Source organism: Athene noctua, chromosome 7 (genome assembly GCF_965140245.1).
Source record: "Athene noctua chromosome 7, bAthNoc1.hap1.1, whole genome shotgun sequence".
Lineage (NCBI taxonomy): Eukaryota > Metazoa > Chordata > Aves > Strigiformes > Strigidae > Athene > Athene noctua.
The window spans coordinates 29,822,012-29,845,737 of record NC_134043.1 but is presented as its reverse complement, the minus strand read 5'-3'; the positions used below and the strand labels follow the sequence as shown (position 1 = coordinate 29,845,737).

Sequence of the window (23,726 nt, the reverse complement as noted above, 5' to 3'; positions counted from 1 at the left end):
TATCATCCAAAAAGTCTGTATTTTTCAAGAGAACATCATCATGACAGACCACTCCATAAAAACTACCCAAACAAGTGACATCTTTATTGGCGAGTTCTGCTAATGAATTTCCTTTTCCACACTCGTATCTCCTAACAGTTTGATTGAAAAAAACAAAACACATTTTGGGTAACATTCCATTTGCAAACAATAAAAATATTTAAAAATAAAACAAAGGATAACAATTTTAAATACAAATTCTAGGAAAACCCCTCCTGGTTCCCCCAAGAGCCATTCCTCGCCAGGCTGCCACCACCTCGGCTCCGCTCTGAGTCAGCGGGCTGGGCACCGAGGCTCTCTTGTTTGGAGCTCAATTAAAAGGACTGGGACATGTGCTATTATTACCATTCAAAGCCCTGTTGTACATTCTTCACAGGAAAACAAAAAACAGTTTGCAGTAAAACAAACAGTACTTTTTCTTCCCTTATTCTAAAGCTAAGTCATACTGAAAGTTAGGGGGGAAAAAATGTGGTTTCAACATTCAGCTACTTTATCACACACAAAGATTCCTATTAAGAGCATATCCAGGTTGAAATACACATCTGATTTCTGTCATGAGGTTAATGCTGATGGGGTGTGAGATGCAGTCTACTTTGAAATGATAAACACATCACTTCTTGATGAGTAAATTATTATTTTTAGACTTGTGGACCAACGCTTAGTTGCTAGGTTGTTTCTCCTGAATCTTGCCAGGAGAGACAGTTTTCACCACTACCACAAATGAAAAGATGACTGGTGGCAATCACACACCTTATCATCAGTTAGTAAGATGCTGTATTTAGCACATTAGTTTGCATTCTGAAAAACCCTTAGTTCATTTTTTTTAGGCCCCAGAGGCTTTGTACACCAGAAATTACACAAGTCAACCACAGAAAATTGTAAATTGGTATCCACAGCGATTTTGAGGTATTCCACAAGAAACCTGGCTCTGCACCTGAATGTTCCTCTCAAAAACAAAAACAAACCCCAAAGCCCTAGCTGGAGTGGAAATTTCATTTAAAAGATTCCTTTCATCCCCACGTTCCACCACATTTGACCAACATGGACATACTTATTTCCCCAGGGGCACAAAAAAAAGCCTTCTTCATCCTTTTCCTGGAATATTAATTTCAGCACTTCATTCCTAAATTTCCGGGTGCACTCCGAAGAGATGAAGAGAAAGGTGTTATTTTCTAGCCAAACCAGAAAAACACATTCAAACACTGTTTTTGGTTTATTTAATTTGCGAAGGTGCTCTAAGAAGATACTGGCGATCCCCTTATGTTGAAAATAGCAGCGGTTTATGCTCTAACCTCCAGTCTGTGAGGAAGAGGCTAGGGAAAGATCTGGACCGGAGAGTCTGAAGACCAAGTTAAGAAGAAATGGTCTCCCGGGTCTGGATTTGGCTTGATGGAACCGTATCTATTGAGGCAGTCGGCATCGACAGAAGGTTGCTCCTGTGGAACAGGAGATGCTGCTTCATAGGGTGAGGAGATTCCTATGGGACACGTTGCCTGCCTTACTTGCAAGCTTTTTTTCCTGTTAGGGCTGAAGGGGGAAGGACAGCTTTATTCTTCAGGTAACTGCTGTTCTCTTTTGAGTAGTACATTCAGAATAATTTCCAATAAACCAGAGCTGTAGAGCTAGTTGTGTATAATAAATTGCCCGCAACATCTTAACTGGTTACGTTATTTTTCATGAAAAGTGGAAAACCTTTATAATGACCTTAGAAGGAAATAATTCGCTATTTCTGTATTTGTAGAAAAACCATAGGCAGTAACATTTTCTAAAGTGCTTCATTACTTATCAGTTACTTTTTTAAAAATTAGACTTGTATTTTGTAGCGGCATAGTTTCCTAGTAGTTCATGGACCAGTAGATAGTTTCTGATGTAAAAAACCCATCACATATTTTGTTTAAGCAAGTGACACTTGCTTTGACAAATGCACCAAAGTGAGTCATCTAAGTGCAAAACCCACCATTTGTTAAAACATGGCCTTATGCTGGTTTATTAATGCAACTTTACATCCTTAAAAGTAGTTTACTTCAACTCCAAGAGCAGGGATTAAATAATACAAATAAAAGTTGAAAATTCAATGAAGCTATTGCCTATTTACCCTGAAATAAAATAGTCTTATGATTCCACTGGTGCAAAAATCCCTCCGAACACCTTTGTTTTATTGGCAAAGTCATTTAAGGTCACTTTTGCTTCCAAGACCATCTTCTTCCATGGTTTCCACTGAAGGAGTTTTGCTTTGTAATGGCTTGTGGTTCCACAGTGATTTGTAAATGAAAAACCTACTATGAATAACTCTACTGTAGTCACTAAATTACAGATACTGTCATGAGAAAGTCCAAAACTTACAGTGTTTTTTTTTTAAATTTTCAGCAAGACACAAAATTCCAGTCCAGTTAAAGTGTTTTCTTTGAATGCCATTTTAAATGGCAATAAATGGCTGCTGTGCCTTCTGGATGGAGAACTTAATGCGATGCCCGATGTGCTTCTTACATGGTAGACGGACATTGTACTTCAAATGTACCCAAAGAACGGTGTAGAAGGGCTCCCGCAGGCACAGCCACTTGGATCAGCTACTCCTATGTGTACAGTGCAGTAGATTTGAATCTGCGTAGAGAGAACCACAGCTGGGTGGCACGTAGCAAATGTTGGGGTTGTCTGTTCTCAGAAGGCATGACACAAAGCATCCCGGACAGCAAGAGCCAGAAGCATCTGCAACGTTGTTCTGGTTCTGTCAAGTAGTAAGAGCATCGAAAGGGGGTGGTTATTGCTGAGACAGTAAAGCACTCCGGTTGGCTTTCATCTTCTCCAAGCGTTTTACTAGATGACCATTGCTGACTTCAAGCTCTTCAGTTTTATCCAATGCTGAACGAAGCTGAAGGAAGGAATCAGAAAAAAAAGAAAAACCACCTGTAACTTTCACAGCGTTTTCACTTTTCAGAGATAAAGCAAGGTTTGTAGTTACCAACACTAACTGACCATACTGCTGGCACTTCCTTACAAGATAAAACAGTTGAAAATTCTTATTAGCAGAGTTAAAAGTAAATGTTGTGCATCCGCTCTCAAGGCCACACAGAGAGATATTTTCTAAGCATGGTGCCAAGAATCCAAGGTATTTACAGAATGTTGAACAAATGGCTCAGGGTTTGCCTCAACTTCAGAGGCATGGATGCTCAGGGATATCTGCTGGGTGACATACGTCTGTCTCACTGCCTGGCTTTTATGTTTCTGGTTCCTGGAACTACAGCCACAGCCATGACTTCGGTGCCTTGGTTTTCCATAAAGTCCACCACAAGATGAAGGTAGGGAGAGGTGGACTGCATGGAGCAATATTTATAGGAAGCAGAGCAGAAGGAATACTTAGAAAAAGCAAAGATCCACACTGAAAAAAAATCCACAAAACCTCAGGAGGCAGATGTGAAAGAAGCTGCCAAACGTTATTTAAGCTGGTTGTAGCAGCTACTTGGAGAGAATATGAAGTTTGGTAAGACAAGGTTAAAATTACAGACAGCTTGAAGATGCAATGTTTTAAGAGACAGAAACATGTCTGTGGATGGACACACTACAGCAAACAGGCATGAAGACATTGATAGAGTGAGAGAAACAGGCTCAATAAGAATGATTCATATCCATTTAGCACTCAGGTTTAAATTCTGAAGACTGAAAGCATAGACTGTCATTCCTGGTAAGGTGTGACAGTGCTTAAACGATGAAGCGCCAAAATTAACTTTGGAGTGAGATTTCCAGCTTTCCACTGCTGTAATTTCCAAATTAACATCTTTTAAAAAGACCAGTGATTTACAAACCCAGAATTTGTAACACCCAAAGCAATGAGCCTGCAGGTGTAACAAAGGACAATGACAGCAAAGTAGAAGTTCTTCAGCTTGATGAATGTCAAACCACAGGAGCAGTCACAGCTGCAAAGCAGCATGCAAACCTGAGCATATGAAGGCTGCTTCTAGATTCAAGCTGTTGAAGTAGAACTTGAGTTCGGTCCAGAGAACCAGCTCCGGTACGAAGCAAAGCACTGCAAGTCAGTTTAGGAAGGAATAGTGAAATGGCAGTGGGAGCTCACAGTTGTGACTGTTACTCCAGCTTGAGTGTGTTAAGTTTGGTTAGAATGAATAACTGTAGACATTTATTCTTTGCTCTGCTATGAAGGGTAGTTCCTTCTCTAAAATGCACCAGACAGGTCTCCCCCCACGCGGTGCTGGCTGACTGCTAGCCTATGACAGTCTGCATTTAGTTACCTCTCTCTGTAGCTTGCGTTTCTCTGCTTTCAGTTCATCTTCTACTCTTTCAGCATTTTCAGCAGCAGTTTTGTATCGGGCTACCTGACCTTCCAATCGTATTACCTAAGGTAAAGGCAAAGTTTTTGAATTAAAAGCTGTACCAAGAAGTTACTCTGAAGCTTTACTGTTCCACTAGTAGTTAAGCAATAACCAGAGACATAGTCACTTTTCTTTAACAAAATAAAGGCATATTTTGAGGGGAAAAACCCAAAACAAACCAAAGAAGCCCAGCCATGGTAACTTATCCCAGACCTTTTATACACATCCATGTTTAATATGCTTCCAGCAACAAAAAATACAGTCCATTGACTAAATTTATCTTAGCAAGAGTATCACTGACATACCCTGGACAAGAGCAAACAGTCAAAATTGAACAGTCTTGTATAAAATCCATATATAATACATCATATGCCAGGAGCCATTTAAAAATTGTCAATAGCTAGGCATAACAAAGTTCTGAAGACTTCAGTAAGTACTCTCGATATACCTTTGTCTGAACATTTTTCCTTCCATAAAGATGAACAATAATTCAGTCTTCCTCATACATAAATGAAAGCATTTTAAGTCTTTATGTCTCCAAAACTCCTGCTTCTTATTTTATGGGAAAATGACCGTAATCATGATTTCATTTATCACATAATAAAATAGACTTTCTCATTGCATTCTCACCGTGCCTAAACAAACAGAACAAGCCAGAAACTTACATTCTGCTCCAATGCTGTTATCTCTTGCTCAGATTTTGCTAGTTTAAATTTGAGATCACTGATCTGTCTGTTGGCATCTCCTAAAAGAATTGCAGATTGATCAGAGATGTCAGAACAAGTATCAACGTGTCTTCTAACAAGCCTGTCATAAAATTTTTTTCCATGCTACAGGAATATACTTGGGGCAGCAGTAGAGTAGCAAGCGCTCTGTCAAGAAAGTGCCCAGAAGATAGGCACTATTCTCAGTCTCCCAATTCCCCTCTGACCACTCTGAAAGCAGAATTAACCAGGAACTCACACCAGCTCTTCTAGGGAACACAGAAGGGAGATTTCCAATTACAATCTTGTTCAAACAAAGGGTAATCGTTCCCTCACCTCTAGCAGAGGTGCATGGCTGGCCCAGTTTGAAGCTCCCCTAGCACTGCAGGCTCATTTCTACTTTGAGCCATGTGGTTATTGTACAGATACATTTTCTCGCTCACATGCAGGACACAAAAGTTCTCTTAAAATCAAAATGTAGCTCACTTTGGAGGTCAATCATGTGCATATCTGTCCCATTTTCCAGAACTTCATCTTCTGACTGTGTATTTTCCATCTTGCCATTCTTTTGCTTTTCTTCCAGTTGTCCCTTCAATTTTTTAACCTAAAGGACACAAAATAATTAGTTATTAAGATCAGTAAGGGGAAAATTATGGCTCAGTACTCAAATTCACTCAAGTATTATAAAACAAATTATATTTTTTTGAAAACCAAATTAAAAAAAAAATCTTTTGTTACAAAATAATTTCCTAGAAATTCATGTTCTAAATATCTGTGCTTATGCATAAAATTCAGGAGTAAACGTAACAAGTGGAAAAAGACTATTTTATTAGAAAAAACATAAATGTTCTGTAAGCACATTCATGTAAAACATTCTTAATAAAACCCCAAACTGTGTTTGATTGTGTGTGAAGTCTCAGGCCAAGGATATAGTCAATAAATGAAAGCATAGAGCATCCTGCAGAGAAACAGATCAGCTAAAGCTTTTTGAATAAGCTTTACATCCGCTGTGGAATATGACAGTACCAGCAATAATTACTTTAATTGCTATTTACCCATCTACTGTAATTCCTCCAGCATTTCTTTCTGAATGGCCCATTACCCACAGATCCTGCAAATGGGAAGGCTTACTCTTATATATAAAATTTGCTTCTGTACTTCCTAGACCATATTTGTTTTTCCCTTGGGCTTGGCCAATCTGAAGTATTACTTTTCAGAAATGGTCCTGGAGAAGGAGCTTTAGGTGACTAAGGACACTGAAATGCGACTGGTTAGCAAGACAGAACAGGCACACTGGGTCATATCTTTCTTCCCCTGTATCCTGAGTTAGTGCACAGGAGAAATATTTCAGAGGAAGACTAAAGTGGCAAGCAACTCAGTAAATCCTCAGCAAGAGAAACCCAGCACACGTTCCGAAAGGCAACGGCACTGCTGTTCTATACCTTACATTAAGTCTATTCTGTTTTTCTTATTCTATGCTATTCTTATATTTAGTAAAGACACAGCATTTCAGTTTTCCTGTGATTACCTGGTCTAGTAAGGATTCTCGTTCATCAATGAGTTTTTTCAGCCTGTCTGAAAGAGAAAACTGAAAGTTCAGTGCTGATTTGATCGAGCCGCACATTTCAGAGTGCTTCTGATGTTAAGACCAAACCATTAAGGTTAGTGAAACTAATGATGAAGGTAGTTATGCACGTACCACAGGAAATGAGGCCACAGACAGGGCTGGGAAGGGGCTGCAGCCAGGGGAGGTTATGTCATTCTCACAGAACATGCTTGTCACGGCAGTAGCAGCACCCAGCTGCATGCAAAGAGGCTAATCTTCTATGTTAGGTTAGCATGCAAGAACTCTAGGGTCAAACACAACTGCAACACAAAATCTCACAAATCTTTACAGTTTAACATAAAGAAAATACTGTAAACATAGCTAAGCACATTCTCAGCGCTTTAAACCTTCACTTCTTTTCCTAAACAGCATGGCAATGACATTGTGTTATCTCCAGAATTACGACCAAAAAATCATTTGCCCATTAAATTATTTTTGTTTCAAATGCAGCAGATTGGTAAAACATTCTTTTCTCTTTAATCCTTCATAGTCAATTCTTCTGGTCAAACATCAAGCAGGTGATGGGCAATCTGGACCAACTGTTGTGCTACACTTGAACTTGGAGGTGCTACAGATCAGCACATGGATATGTGTGGCATTCATTAAAAAAGTGCACACTACGGAATGAGACAACTGGAAAAAACAACTAGACAGTAAGTAACCAAATCACTTGTTTTCTTCCCCTTCCCTATTAAGGGGTGCAAAAGATGAAAGCATTTCAGCAGGTACTCACAAATTTCTTACCACTAAAATTACTTTACCTCATTAACAAAGTACACTGGAACATAGCATTCAAATATACTTATTAGAAGAGGATATATTGACCTCAGACAAGTCTTACTCCACAAGTCTGAAGTGTATGTTTAATGCAGGTTTATTTAGCTTGCCTCCCTTGCCAGCAAGCAGTCACCTGTGCAGAACCCAGGGTGTTCAGAGCTCAACTCCACATCTAAGGTCTGGCCTGTTAATTAAATGGTTAAAATCCAAAGGTCACTCAAGAGAAGTCTTTTAGTAAAGAAAAGTCTTTTAGTAAGCTTAAAGAAAACAACTGACAAATTACAGATACAAATTACAGCTGGTGGACTTTTGACAGGTAAATTCTACTGAAGACTTAAGTATTTTTCGAAAGCTTTGAAAACATCAGTCCTCCTTTGCTGTTAAACCCTGAACAAGTCAAAATCTTGTGGTTCCCCCCTTTTTTTTTGTTAACATGTGCAGTAAAGGGAATAAAGAGTCTGTATTGAGTCAAATCATAAAGTTTTCAAATGAACGTCTCTCTATATCGTAGATGTGTACAGCCTATTAGCTAGTAATAACGTGGTATGTCATTCTCCTCCTGGGTATACAAGTTCCCATATACCATCAGTTATTCTAGAGCACAGAATAAAACCTTTACCTTGGTTTCTGATGCAATACCCAAATACAAATCTTAAAAGTAACATCCCAGTTCAGCAGTTGTATGCATTCATTTTGAACCTCCTCAAGTCCTATCTTGGGTGTTTTTCTTTTTTTGCCATTTGTAACACACCCAGCATTGTTACACCTGAGCATTGATAGGGAAAAACAAAACAAATGAAAACAACAAACAAACCACATTTTTGTAAATGATCGAGAGTAACAAAAATTTACAAGTATAAACTTGCAAAGTTTACAAGTTTACAAAAACCTTCAAAATAATAAAACAAATTCACATATCTATATGGGAAGGAAAGGAAGCTTAAGACAGAAGTTCTGTAAAAGAACGATAGGGAAGAAAAATAAAAAGTCAATGAAGAAAGCAAGGAAAGCAAACAGTAAAAGAAAAGTCAGAGATATTCAGACTTGGAAATAAGGTTGTGAGTCACAGGTTGGCAGAGATCAAGAAATGAAGCTCTAAGGATTGGAAAGAGAAGGAGGGCTGATGCAGAAGGAAACCTCTAGGCCACTACAAAATTAACCCAAACTTAATGACTTCAAAAGGACCAAATAATCCACCTTGATCCTGAAAACAACTCAGTCATGCACACAGCTAAGTAACTGTTATTAACACAACCACTGCTGTGGGGTGAAATATGCCTGCCTGAAGAAAGGACACCTTCTCCAGTTTCCAGTAAGGAAGCACATCAGCTTCCTTCAACCCATCTCACTGCAAAATGGATGTTAGCATTTTGGGATGAACCTTCAAATCTGATCCCCCCACCAGTTCTCTCTTCCCTCATCATGGACATCTGTGCACCCCACCGGGACAGACAACATCCTGGCAGTAGGATTTACAAGACCACAGAAGAAGTTAGTTTGCTAAAATTGCCATTCATGTAGAAAAGCTTTCTGCATGTACAGATGAAGGTCTCTTTGGTTTCACTTATCTTAGAACTCCACACTAACAAAGAAAACTTACTTTAGCTTTAATAGATATCTCTGCAGAGTCACCTTAACTTTGCATATGGGAGACATTTTTCCAACAAATCAAGGACCTGAGGACCTTGAGAACAGGTAAGCAGAAAAGAGCAATCTACTGAATTAGGACGTGAGGCAGCTAATTAAAATTCTCATCTGTAACAGTCATCATCCTATTTCAATACAAAGATACTACAATGAATAATTAGAGTGTGACATTCATCTCACTTATATTTAACTTAACATGATTCCCAGGCTACTCCCTGCTCCAATTCATGGCTTTCATGCGCAAAGGAGCTTAACAGGGGGTTGATGCGAAGAGCTGGGCCTGGGGAAGTCCTGGGAGAGAGCAGGGGACAGAGTGGTGGTGGTGGTTACCAGTTTATTCTGCTATTGTACAGGCCTGTTTGTAAGTCTAACAACTATTCTCATGACCTTGGTATTGCCATTGACTCAGGGTATCGCTAACTAGGCTGCTGCTTCAGTGGCACAATTGACCCAACATCCCCTGATCAGCCCCAGATCCTTGACATCTCTTCCTACTTGGAGGGGAGCATGGGGTGGGAAGCAGCCAGCTTTAACCTGAATGACTTGCATCATGTATGGCCCAGCAAGTAATTAATCCTGATGCAAATGAAAGGGGTAAACTGCACTTAGAGATTGGGAAGACACCCCGTGAAGTCACACCAGCAGCCCTAAGCAGCTAGTCAGAACAGCCTGCAAGAATCCAACTGTCACATCAAGAGCAGGTTGGGTAATACTTCTCCGGATCTGTCAATTTATTTTGGATCATGAGACAACAACAACAACAAAAAATTACTGAGAAATGTCTTCCTCTCTTCCTCAGAAGAGGAATACTGCTGAGGACAGGCTGTTGGGACAGTGAATAAGCATAGATTTAGAAGACAGCAGCTTGCAGTACTGATTTTGAGGGGGACAGGAGGACTGTTCTTTTCCATAATAAAGGAAATCTTGACAAAGGCCTTTCACTATTACTTGCTGAATAAGGAAAAAAAGTTTTTTCAGCTACTGCTTTTGAAAGCATTTCAGACTAGCTCTGAATTCACAGTAATGCACAAACCTGGGCTACAGGCTACATGTGCCACTAGGTATTGAACAGAAAACCCAGTGAGCACTTGTAGCTATTCTGAAAGACAAAAAAGCCTTGTACACCGAGAGCGGTGCTCACTGCAGCACACATCAGCAGGCTGTCCCTGCTCAAAACCAAAGGGGTAACACAACAGCAACAAATATGAATCTTGGTTCTAAGTTCACCTCACAATCTCTTGGTTTCATGTTAGACCATGAAAAGACTGATTTTGATATTTTGCTGTCTTTGAAAGTTAAAACCAATGAAGAAAGGGACAAGCTAGATCTTTTTTTCTATCTGTTAGCTATCACAGGGAAAATGCCAAAAAGTGTTTTCAACTGTGCAACTTCACAAAAGATGCATTTTCTAGGTAATTCCTCCTGAGACCCTGTCTCCTCTCCCTCTCTAATAACACACATTTCACGCAGTGATAGCTGGCATATAGTATTTATTAAATTTGAATATAACATCTAGCAGTTCCCTTTATCTTCAAGATAATTTATTTGGGAGACCTTCCCCTCTCTCTTGATGTACATATACTCAAGCAAAAAACAAAGAGAGAAAGAATACCATGACCTTCTCCTCCACAGTACTTGCCCAATTCCAGGGACCAGCTGCCAACAGAGGTCCCAAGCAGCTACCAAGGACGGATTTCTAGTCAGCTATTCTGCACTCCTATCCTAGTTTCATCAAGAGTCGGCCAGTTACTACAGGATAAAAGCTGGTATGCAGACAGTTAAGACTAGAGTTGCTTCTCCTTCTGTGACTTAGCTTTAAAAGGGACCTCTCTTACAGATGCTTTGTTTTCTGAAGTAGAAAAACTAGTTGAAATCAGCTCACCATTAACTCCCTTCAACCATCCAGAAACATTTCTATTGGAAACAAACTCATATGAAAACCACAGGAAATGCTGGTATGCGCCTAATTTAACGCAGAGTTGCTTATAGATCTATCCACAAGTATAGGTGAAGCCTGGTTAAGTGCTTAATTACATAGGTAAGTGTATTTAACATTTAAATATGAATGCATTTAAAATACTTTCAACCATTAAACAATATATGCATGTTGCGAGTACAGCAGAGACAAATCTTTAAACAAACACTGCTACATAGTGACAAGAGATGTTTTTTAAGATCTATGACTTTTTAGATTAGCATTTAGTGTAAACCCTGAAGAACAACAAGTGCTAATACTTACAGACACCATACTCGAACTATTGTAAATTGGAGAGAAGGCATATGAAGAGTTACAGGCTTACAGTCCTGTGTTACAGGTTTACAGTTAAGGGTGCCATCATATATTAAAGGTCCTCAAACATCAAGGCTGCCCATTCCTAGTAACATAGCTCTTCTAGCTATCTAGCACAACACAATAAATTTAACAAAGCAGCAGAAACATGCTGTTGAAATTATATAGATTTAAGTAAATATTTATGCAGGTTTATAAACAGTGCTCTGGACAGGGAATTTGAAGTATAAAATATGTTTATTTCAATTATATACAGCTCAGTACATTTTGATACACATCTTGAAATTTTGCAGTCCATTTGTATTCCATTAACTTTGTAACATCAGCACAAATACAGCCCTCCATAGCCCCCCAACCCAACTCCTCACTTGGCATTCCCTTGGGACTTTCATTGCTTAGAACAACTTTAAATGAATTTTTAAGAATGCAAAACATGCTCTTCCTCCAAAGGACTAGCAAAGATGCAAGAAGAAATAATACCGATGGGGTTAAAGTGTCTAATTTGTGCCAACAATTCAAAGCAATCCAGCTTTTCAAAAAGGCACGGGGCTAGTATACAGAACAACAATCATCTTTGGTCTGATATATAACAAGAATTAAAACATGCAAAGTTACCTTCTTTCCAGAAAGGAAGAGGTAAGAATTTTTCAGAGATAAAAACATTCTTTCAGAATCATAGTTTGCAAAAAATATAATTCAGTAAGGAAATGCAATTTTAAACAAAAATCTTCTTGGAAAAATAGATATTTTATATATTCATAGCTAGACAGTAGTTGATAGCAAACCTAAGCACACATTACAGTGTGTATTGACACTTTGGAAAAAATAAAAAGCCATTTAAGACATGGTGTAAAAGGCCTGTTGTGGTGCAAAGTGCCTAGATGAAGTAAACGTATATATTTATTCCTTTCAGCAAACTAACACCTGTATATTGCACTTCCTTCAAACTAGACTGTTCTTCCAAAGTGTTTAGACTAAGCAGATTCACAGTGATCTAACTAGATTTTAGAATATGACCGTATTAGAAATACACAAAGTGGAATGAGAGTATCTTTTTTTTCCATATTTTTAAAAAAATTGGTTCCTAGGCTTTAAACATTCAGAAAGAAGTTTCAACATCAGATCAGTGTTGCTGATCTACTGAGCTCCTTCACAAAGTGTTAATGTATTTACTATAGATCTAATGCATGCAAGTACACAGAAATATGTGCATAAATTCACAAAGGTCCAATGCACATAAGTACATTCAAGACATCCATCATCTAGGCTAGAAAAAAATAATTTCCTATAGAAATTCCTCAGTAGCAGTTATCCACACTAGAAGTACTTTAATTGCAAGACAGTCTTAATATCGATTTGTGATTTTGTCTTTTGGTCATAAATTTGTAATCTTAGATACAGCAAAACCAAACCCACACACAAGTTCTTGTGGCTAGGTACGTCAGTGAATTACTTAATACTTGCAACATTACCACTTACATAACACTGTATTATGATGTGAGTTACCTATAAAGAAAAAACTTTTAAAGAGTATTCTGAAGGTCTGCTGTATTGTGCAAAGTGTATGCTTCTGTATTGGGACTGATCAAATGGCATGTAACTCATGTAGCCTTGAGATTCTGAACTTACGATATTGTACAGTCATCTCTGGATTTACCCTTCCCCCTTCTACCACCCTGCAAATCCTCCCTGCTTTCATCCCTGTTATTGCCAGCACTTTCCAACTCCTGTTCCGAAACATTTTCATCTGGTACTTTTTCCACTTTATTAGAAACTGATGCTTTGATTTCATCTTCCATCACATCAGTCCTCTCACCAGTTTCCTCTTGCAAGCACCCTGTTTTGTCAAGCTCATCTCCTTTTTTGTGCTGCAAGCTGCCATCTTCAGTCAAAGCATCTTCAGTTTCTATTTTGTCTGTTCTTTCTCCAGCTTCATCTGTTTGGACAGTTTTTCCAACAGCCCCATTTGCTCCATTACCCTCTTCTTTTTGTGTATCAGCTTTTTCTCCATTACATTTTTCATCAGTTTCTAGTATCTGTTTTGACTCTTCATCAAAATCAAATGCATCACCATCATCTTCCAGTCTTTCCCCTGCTTGACCCTCCAATTTCACTTGTTCACTAACATTTTCATCCTGCTCAGTTTTCTGGGCTAGGGAATTATCTGCACCTTCCTCAGAAGCAAATCCACCACCATAGTGGCCTGCAAGCTCTAACTCTTGCTCATTTTCTTTCAGTGTTTCTTTATCAACTTTGTTGTCAGTAGTTACACTAACATCTACAGTTGACTCCTCTTTAGATTCACCTTCCTCTTGTTTAACTACATTCTGTGCTTCTCCTTCTAAAGGAACATTTTTCTCTCCTACTGTATCACCTGTTGTTTCTTCACTACACTGAATTGTCTCAACTTCTGCCTTTGACTCTAAATCTTCTACCCATTCTTTCCTACTTTCCTTTCCTTTCCCAGAGTCATTCCCTGTTTCCAATTCTGAGTCCTTACTTTCGTCATCTACAAGACTTGCGCCTAAACTGGTTTCCTGAGTTGCCATCTCTTCCACAACGCCTGTGTCTGGCTCTGCCTGCTGCAGCACCCTTCCTTTTACCTCAGTAACACAGCCTACAGCCTCCACAGATGCCTTATCTTGCTCTCCTGTTTCTGCAGAATCTGAACACAGCTCCAGCTCTTCTATTACTACCTCCTTCTGTCTGTCCTTCTCAGCCGCAGCATCTTCAAGTTCAGTTTCATCTTGCATATTTTGTTCCTCTGATGCTGCTGAAGGACTGTCCTCTGAAGAAACTGGCCGGATGCGTGCCTGATCTCTTCCACTTTCCTTTTCACTCGTACTTGCTGGGATACCGCTTTTGCATGACTCTGTCCTCTCCAAACTCACATTGTCCATTTCCCTCATCTGACCCTGAACTGCATTCCCACCCTCATTTTCTTCAGCGGCTCTATCACCTCCTGTTTTATCAGTTCTTCCATCAGTGCAGTCTTTGCTTTCAACAAGCTCTTCCCCCAAGACACTTGTAACCTTGTTTTCAGCACGTTCTTCCGAGTGCTGGAATCCCTCAGCATGACTCTCCACATTTACTTCTTCACTAAGAGACCCTGCTGCTGTAACCTCTGGTAGCTCTGCCTGCTTAGAAACTAACTCACAGCTCTCCCTTGCAATCTCAGCTTCTTGATTCATTTCATTATCACTCATAGCTTTAAGATCTTCTCGTTCTTCCTGTTCCGGTGAAGCTTTTTCCAGTTCATGCTCTGTACCTAAGTCACAAGGCATTTCCTGAGGAGTCTCAAAAACCTGATGAGCTTGCAAAGAGCCCACCTCTGAGTTCCGATCTGTCCTTGCACTGAAGCCATGCCACTCAGTTTCTGTACTAACAGGCTGCTGGAGTGTTGTGCCTGCGAACTCAGTCTCCTTTCTCAAATTACCCGTGTCACTAGCATCACTTGAAGAAGCATTCCCTGATACATATTCTGTAAGGCTTTGAATTTGTTCTGTAAACCTGCTATCTGGTAACATCACTGTTGACAGGGCATCACGTTCTTCAACCATTTTTTCTGCCTTTGCATTTTCATCAGCATGCAATGTCTGTACTTCCTGCTCCTCAGATTCCTCTTTGTGTTCCTCACGCTCAGTATTCTGAAAGATTTCTCTTTTCCCCATATCCTCCAAAATCTCATTTTTCATGTCCACTTCATTGGCTTTGCCTAAAAGACCATTGAGAAAGTTGAAGGGACCACACTACAGCACTTACCTCCCCACTTAAAACCCGAAAGAGAATGAATCAAAGAATAGGTTAATAAAAGATCAGCTTTTGCCAATTACGTGAGGCAAAGCAGCAGTTGAATTAGTAAGGGTTCGGGGTTTTTGATCAGTGAAATTCACCACCACCCTCTCAAAGCAAGAAGTTTCTGGTGCTGACTTTTGGTTTTGTAAAGTAAAAGATTTCTGCTCTCGACTGGGTGAAATACAGCTCTTGTAGACAAGAACAACTGTTTCAAACAGTGCAATTTAACTGTAATACTTGCAGATGTAACACTAACAGTAAAGATTACTTGTTCTCAGCAACATTCTCTAGAACTTTAAACACTGACACCGCTCTGTGCAGGCAGGAGTGTGTGTCTGATGCCATTATAATGAAGTAATCAAGGATTATTCACTAATATTTTACTCCTAAGTATCATAAACAGGCATCATCAGTGTATATGACAAACACTGAATGTAAAATCTGATTGGCAAGCCAATGGTTCAGCTGTTTAACATTACCAACACAGATCAAAGCTCAGGTATTTAGTACCCTTCACAGCCACTTCATCCACCCAAATGGATGGGAACCTTCTGTGGTTTGAAGTGTTTTTTCTTCAACTTATATATATTTAGAAGCAACTGGTATTAAAACAACAGTGTTTGTGGTTTCAGCAGTTAGCTTTTGGGTCTATGTCTATGTTGTACCTAATTAAAAAAATAAAATAAAATAAAAGAGAGATAGAAAACATATTACATTTAAAAATATACCCTTACCTTGATTTTGGTGTTCCAGATTGTTTCTGCACAAAAACTCAATGAGGCAAAAGCAGCCAACAACTAAAAGCAAGATAATTTGCACTTGCAACAGTTGGCTGCCTGTTGCTATTTATTAGTATGTTCATTTAGAACAAAAACAGGAGAGGGAAAAAAATAAATCTATTATTTCCTTTCCTTCTACTAGTATAAAGTTCTGAGTGGTCATTCATCACAAGTGCATAAGAATATTTTTGCCAACCAGATTTCTCCTTCCTAACACTATCCATCTCAGAGTCGTATTCTTTGAATTTAACAGCGTTAATCCCATTACAAAAAGTAAAAATGTTTAAGTGTTAATATTAACTGCTCAACAGTACCAGACACCAAGAATAATAAATTCATACATTAGTGTTTTAACAGCGCCCAGCACCGATGTTCAGCAGACACAGTTCTCAGGTATATAAATGAACCGACATACAAGTTTTTTATAGGAAACTAAAATGGCTTTTTTTCTGATTCTTTAGGATACGTGCTGAAAAAAAATTGAACAATAGTACAATTATTCTGGGACAATCTTCAAATTCAGGGTTTAAATAGTAATCTGAATGATTGCTACTTATCTGTAATGTAATATTTGTGTTCTTGTCCTTTGTTGCCTTGAATGGGAGATGAAGTCTGCCTTTGCAGGTAACTGCGCAACATACTTGAAGTGATAATAAATCTTAAGCAGAAAAATGCACAGGAGGTGATTCAACAAGTGGCATGCTGCGTGATGTGTTAATTGTCCCACTAACAAATGCCCAAACTCCAAGCAAAGATGAATGAATGGACAGCGAGACAGAAAGATGTGACAGGATATACAGCACTTACCTAGCGTCCCATCCCCTCCTGTCTTTAATGCCTGAGTTGTGCCTGGAACAGTTTTGGAAGAATCCAAGTGACCTTTGTTATCAAGAATGTCCAATGTTTCCCCGTTGGTGGCTACATCAGAGTCTGGGATTATTCCATGTTTCTGTGGAGAAGCAAAAGCAATGCTTTAGAGCCTGTTGCTCAGAAAGAGGAGGCTTGTTCAAGTGTTCTTGTCCTTGATATTCTGAATAAACAATTGCTTCAATCGTTCCATTAAACATGGCTGGAAGTCAGAAAAGAGCACATTACAGTTCTCAGTTTAGCCATTATGATAGAAAGCATGTGATCCCAGCTCTTTTTTTTTTTTTTTTAAACATAAATCTGCTGTGTAAAATGTTCCTCAGAGAAGTATCTCCTACAAAAGCAACTACTTAGTACTATAGTCTATACTAAGAGCTCACAGTCAATATTAAGAGGAAGGACGTTATACAGAAAATTCCTGAAATGGCAATTTATAGGCAACATGAAAATAAGAGTTCTAGCTACTGAGCTAGATTCAAACTTTCTGCAAAAATGTACAGGAGGAAAAGGTCAGCAGTTGAATTTAAGTTTCTTTTATTCCCCTTGCATACCTTCAGTTGCTCCTTCAGCACAACCACTTCATCTCTAAGGTCATCCCGCTCACTCCTTATGGAATCAAAGAAATCTTTCTGCCTCTCTAACGCCTGAGTTCCCAACACAGACAGAGGGCGAGAAGATGTGAAGAAAGGAAGGGAGACAAGTAAAGACCATGAAAAGCAAGTGTAAACAAGAATGAGTAGATTCAGATATTCAGAGATTGATGGAAGTGGCATGTATGAAAAAGGTAAAGTTTACAGATTAAAGGACCGAGTTTACACACACAGAGATAAACTTCAAATCCAAGAAAGTCACAGTTATTCAATATCCAGGAATTTCTACTAAAGACATTCAGAGCCCAATTCTTCATTAGGGATCCTTCAAATGAGGATCCACTTTTCATTCTTATCTGCTAGACAAGTTCATTCATACCCATATTCCTTCAACACGCACACTGAAGACAGAGTGCCATTCCCATGTGTTAAGAGAAGGGCATTGAAAGCAGGCCCAGCAGATTTTAATAGTCTTTTTATTCCATGGGTTACCATCATGGGTACAGTACACTTCAATTAATTTGAAAGCTGCTATTAAGTCATCTTTAGACTGGAATGTACCATGTGCAAATGCACATTTTGTTACTAAACTCCCCCAATATTTCTATGTAAGTACAAATAGAACAGTAACAAAATTTAGACAATTTTAAGTTTCAAGTTGTTACAAGTTATTGGACATCAAAAGCACAGGCAAATTGCCAGATCTCTTTCTCCTCCTATATTCAGAAAGTCTTTCAGTGCTCACTGCTAGAAAAGGAAGCCATGCTTTTCTTTAAGAGTGGGTTTCCATTTGGCTTGGATAGGGGGTGGTGGGAAGGGATGAGAGGCAAGGGTTAGAGACTTAGAGACTTTCATCCCAATAGCTCATAAATAGCTCTGTTACTCCTCTATCACATTCCAGTTTTTGCTCAGTCTGCAGATTAAATCTGAATAAGCAAAAAATCAGTGCTGATGCAATTGCATTATAAATATAATTTCCTTTCTCAATACAGCAAATACAAATGGTGCACCACAGCAAATAAATTACCCCAGGTTTTGAAATCAGACCAGCTGCTAAATTTTTTCTTGGATTTTATGATACTGGCCAAAGACAAAATTTGCTATTTGCTAGTTCACTGGTAATATAGTAAGACAGCCACACCAAGCAAAGTCACTACGGAGGATTTTGTTAATGAAGTTTTGCACAAGCAGGATCAGCTGGAGAACGACAGTGCCACTCTGAACACATTTCAGGAGTTGACAGTCCTACCCCTATTTTTTTGTCTTTCCACTCTATTGTCTCCTGAAGATCAGAAATTTCCCTGACATAGCTCTGCTGTTTCTGTTGCAGCTGTTGGATTTCCTGAGAAACAGGAGCAAAACAAGAAGACAGAAAGCAGGTAACAGGTTAACAAAGAAGGTTAAGATTGCAGTGATGCCAAAGAATGAAAAGTCAGGTGCTAAAGTGTATTTACATGCACAGTTTCACAGTTTCTGACATTTCAACTAAACCTACACTCCTGAAGACAATTGTACTATCCACAAGGTGGTTAAAACAAGTTGGACAGTTCCACAAGTTTCCTCTGCATCTCCACAAACAGCCATCTGAAACACAGCTTATTTCGTATTACATACAAGACAAAAAAAGAAGTCCAACTTCAGATAATACTTACGAAAGTACTATTTCTATTAGTCAGCTCTGAACCTGTTTGGCCTGAAACACTAGTATTTCAGCAGGTGAGAAACCCGAGAAGGGAATAAAATTCTCCATGCCTCACCTTCTACGCTCCTACTGCTAACTGGGAACATACCAATCAAAGAAGCCATTAAAAAAAAAGTTACTTACTGCAAGCATTTCTTCTCTTTGCTTCAAAGCCTCTTTGATTTCCATGAACTGAAACTGCAATATGCTATGAGCATGCTTCTCCCTCTCAAATTCCTATGAATAATGAAACATTCATGAGATTTTTATTGATCAAAAATAGCATCCCGTGAAAAAATGAGAAAAATAAGCCCAACCACAAAGAAAATGCTTACTGCAATGAAATTCTTGAATATTCCTCTAATCACAATCCCACAAGAGTACAATTTTTATCTTATTTGTCCTTTTTCCAAGAAACTATTATTCCATCAAATATAGAAGCGACAGACATCATTTAGCCAGTTTAATAAATTGAGCAGCAGGCTGGCAGTGACTAGCTTTTACACTCAAGTCCTACAGACTTCACAGATGAATGGATGGGAATTTAACCCACTCCTTTCACACAGCCCTGTACTAAAAGTTAGCTAGACACTATGGACTTTAAGAAAAACAAACAAACCAAAACAAACAAAACCCCATCACACTGTATCTTCCAGGAACTATGTGTTTTGAAGTACTCTACAGTGAAATGCTCCATGCTAAAGAAAAGTTCTGAAAAGCTAACACAAGCCACAGCTTTATTATTTAACACCGTCACTAGCTGTCAGATGCTGAATTAATGTAAAAATTCAACTCTCAACCAAGTAGCTGCCTTAACTATATAAACTGCACTGCTCACCCACAGGCCTTCTGAAGAGGGCTTTGTGTGTAAAAATGCTCCAGAAGTCACAATGAACAAACCCTCTGAATTCACTTTAAATATGGAATATAAAATGACCTGTGATAATAGCAGTATAGCTTTACCATACGAAAGATTTCTTCACTTTCTCAGAAATTGCTTAAGACAGAAATTTAGGGAAGATTCCCATTTGTATGATCACAAGCACATAAAATGCTGCTATCCACTTGCTTTAACAGTAACTAAACCAATAACTTATTTAAAATTTTGAATAGTAATTTGGTTGTCTCTTCCCAAAGATCTCTGGCACACCCCAAAAAACTTTCACTGTTAAGTAACATGCCATAGCTATATACATACTTTACTTTTTTCTTCATATTGTCGCCTGGATTCTGCCAGCTGTTCTTCTAACTCTAAGAGTGCATCCTTCAGGGTATCTACTTGGTACATGAAATTTGTTTTTTCATTGTCTAGTTGAGCATTTGACACCATAGCCTTCTTATATTTCTCTTCAACTTCAGCTAGAGAGTCCTGCAAGTAATAAGCAACCACAGTCAGAGTCAGTTATAAAGGACGCTTTGCCAACCAAGACCTTCAACAAGAAAATTAAATACTAAACCACAAACACGCTCAGTACTCCTAGGGAAACCAGTGCTAATCATGAGCTAAAGAGGCTCACCAACTGTTCCAAGGTGCGGATAACCTCCCCTGTGTTCCCACCAGACCTCTGTTTACAAGCAAGGAGCCTTACCTCAGAACAGATAAAATGTTTCCTGTTCTCTGCTGCTTCAGCTTCTGCCTTCTCAGAGTTTTCTTCCTTCTCCCTCCCCCTGGCTGCCCCTGCACATTGGCAGCTTAAAGTAGCTGCTGAAGATGACAAGTTGGATTTTTTTTTTTTAAAGGTAAACTGGCCTTGATTTAAGATAATTTCAGACGATCTTAGGCCTTAAATGAAGCCACTTTAACAACCACCTCACACTAATTTCAGGGATCCTTGCAACTTGGGAACCACTAAATATACTGACTCAGGAGTTAGGATTCACTGTGAAAGAGCTGCAGCTTTTGTGACCTTATGTATCATCTTTCATTAGGTTTCCTGTATCACATCCCTTCTTTGCAAATTTACCCTGTAAGATACAATTCCCAGAGTCTTGAAAACCCCTCCTATCAACTTGACTTGAATCTAAAATACTGATTTATAATAACAAATGATGGCAAAATAAAGATCAGAGTCATTTTCTGTGTTGTGCAGTCAAACGTTGTACTACTTGATTTTAATACAGAAATAAGAGCATTACATAAACAGCGCAAATATGCAAACAAGGAGGATACCCATGTCAACACTTTAGTTTACAGGTCAAGCAATTTCTCTTGGAACTTAAGTAATTCTAGTAATTACATCTAAAGCACAGGTGAATTTCATATACTTCCTTTTTCATTCAATAAATGTAACTGGGGATGACAGTGGTGAGATGATGACAAAATTAAGTCTGAATCAGTTTAGCTTACATTTCTGTTTATAAATAAAATAATTTATCTTTAGGACATGAATTTGTACAGTTCCAAACAAAAACTGTGGGTTTGGTGCACTTTACAGACCAAGGATGAGAAATACCATGTGCAGGAAAGCCACCAGGATTTGGAAAGTGCTAGGATCAAACCTCAGAAATTGGCTGGAAAGGAAGTATACGAAAGTAAGAAGTTAAGGTAGTTGCTGAAACACTCCTTGAACGTGCTGTTTTGTTTTCTTAGAATCAAGCAGCACAGCTTAGGTCCAAATCACTACAAAAGGCAGTCTAAGGGACAAAAATTGAAAAATTATGTTCATTTTTTAAAGTAGTGTGATTGTTTTGCTATACCTGCTACACAGTGATCAGTGAAAAAAAGTTAGGTTTTACAGAAAAAGGGCCAAACTACTCTTTTTCCATTGACAAATCACTTAAGATGGCAGCATCTTAGCCTGTCACAGCATTTGAGCCAATGACACAGTCAGCAATTAATGCTGATAAAAGTTGCATTATATGCCTGAATGTCTACATATATATTTGAAGACTGCCTTTTCCAAAAAATGCAGCTCATGTTGCTGCTCACTTATGAGGTGGCCGTACATGGATGCACAATTTAGTTGTGCACCAAAATCCATTTATGCCTTTGTGGAAGTGGTAAGTGCCAACTGGTGTGAGTGTCCATTCTTCACACAACAAGCTTTGTTAGATGAAGTTTTGTTACAAGATTTGTTTAAGGGTGTCTTCTGCAATCTAAATACGAAACCAAAATGATAGTCACCACCTCACATGCATAACCTTCCAAAGGCATGCTGGACCTTATCAAAACAAAATCATACAAGCTTTTAAACTCTGACTTTTCCTAGCACTGTAGGACATGAGTTAATCTTCCAATATTGGGAGGCTTCCTGGATTAGGAAGCTATAAAAAAAAAAACCCAAACAAACTAATAATTTTAATTTGCTAGCAAAGTGATTACCTTCTCAAAACAGCAAAGACAACACGCAGCAGTAATTAGCAGCTTTTCAGTTAACATTTGGAAGCATTTCACACCACAATCAGGGTCAGAACAGATGCTTTTCCAGTTAATGAAACAGTTTTCACAGAATTCACAACCCTTCCCAGAGGAAAGCATGCAAGGTCAGTTCTAGGTCTCACACCAACTCTCTGAATGTTTAGCTGGTGTTAATGATCACTCCCAGTCTGCAGTAAATCAGTACCTTCATTTCTTTCAGTCCCTGCATGTATTTGCCTTCTACATCCTGAATCTGGTCCTTTAACTCATAGATATCCTGAGGAAAAGGGTGAGAAAAGTGAATGGTGCCACTGAAACTAACAGGCAGAAGCACAGCTGAGAAGGAAAAGCAGGTATCCAGAGTTCTAATTTAAATATTTCTACCGGGCAGGCTAACGGGTCTGATCCTAACCTGAGCCTTACTGGACAACGAAATTTCTCGGTTATAAGTTTATGCTAATTCTGCTCTTCCTGACTGGAAAGAATGAAATCTTCAGTGTTAAGGACAAGATGCAGACCCAGTTTCAAAGACTCCAACAATTACACACCCCAGCAACACAGCCCTTCTCTATCCTTTTTACTGATTATCACCCTCTTTGAGGAATTCTAGTATTAAGGGTAAGGGCTGCCAAAGTCAGTCTGCAATACAGGTTATACTAGAGATGTAGGAAAAATTGTATGAAAACCATCTGTCACACTAAATTTAATTATGTCCTATTTCACAGTCTCTCTCCTCTTTTATCCCTTGTCCCCAGCAAATGGCTATCTTGCAGTTGTTTTACAGTGCTGAAACTGGGACAGACCTGCTTGTATCTGAGGTCCTAATACAAATTCCACATGTTTTAATAGGCTATAATTTCAGAAGAGTTGCAAGCTGTAGGCATGAAAGTTCAAAGAATTCAGATTCCCCATTTTAAAACAGTCTTCAGAATGAAGCATTAAAAAACAGATGACAAAAACCAGTTTAGCCGTGGACCACCCAGACTAGCACACAGTGATATGAACGCTGGATTCCGTATCAATTTGCCATTCAGATGTGTCTAATGTCATGGAATCACGAATTAGACTACAAAATAAAGCCCTCTCCCCAAATGAGCATCCAGTAAATGCAGTGCTTCCTGCATTACTTCAATCTTCCTATCAGTGTGATACATTGAGTCCATTTCCTGTTTCCTTAGGTCAGGATGAGATCGTCTATTATGATCAGTCTGCTCTGTTATCATATGTTCTAGGACTTTATCCAAGTATTCCTGCAATACACACTAGCT

General features: G+C 38.8%; 1 protein-coding gene across 9 annotated transcripts in view; it reads right to left on the bottom strand.

The window, feature by feature from the left end:
• LRRFIP1 (LRR binding FLII interacting protein 1) overlaps window positions 1–23,726 on the bottom strand; it is a 114,239-nt gene continuing 90,513 nt past the window's right edge. For 4 of the 9 annotated variants that reach the window (XR_012633914.1, XR_012633918.1, XR_012633919.1 and 1 more), the window contains 8 exons: window positions 22,664–22,735; window positions 20,299–20,469; window positions 19,245–19,337; window positions 18,669–18,761; window positions 17,381–17,473; window positions 16,770–16,911; window positions 6,768–15,103; window positions 6,595–6,643 (listed from right to left, as the gene is read on the bottom strand). Coding sequence is in view for 2 of the 9 variants with exons in the window: in XM_074910287.1 (XP_074766388.1) it covers window positions 2,798–2,908; window positions 4,284–4,388; window positions 5,030–5,109; window positions 5,555–5,672; window positions 6,597–6,643; window positions 16,770–16,911; window positions 17,381–17,473; window positions 18,669–18,761; window positions 19,245–19,337; window positions 20,299–20,469; window positions 22,664–22,735 (1,125 nt within the window). In the remaining 7 variants the exon portion in view is untranslated. Of the gene's footprint in view, window positions 2,909–4,283; window positions 4,389–5,029; window positions 5,110–5,554; window positions 5,673–6,594; window positions 6,644–6,767; window positions 15,104–16,769; window positions 16,912–17,380; window positions 17,474–18,668; window positions 18,762–19,244; window positions 19,338–20,298; window positions 20,470–22,663; window positions 22,736–23,726 lie in introns of those variants that run through there. The other 5 variants (XM_074910287.1, XM_074910288.1, XR_012633916.1 and 2 more) reach the window with 5 other exon arrangements.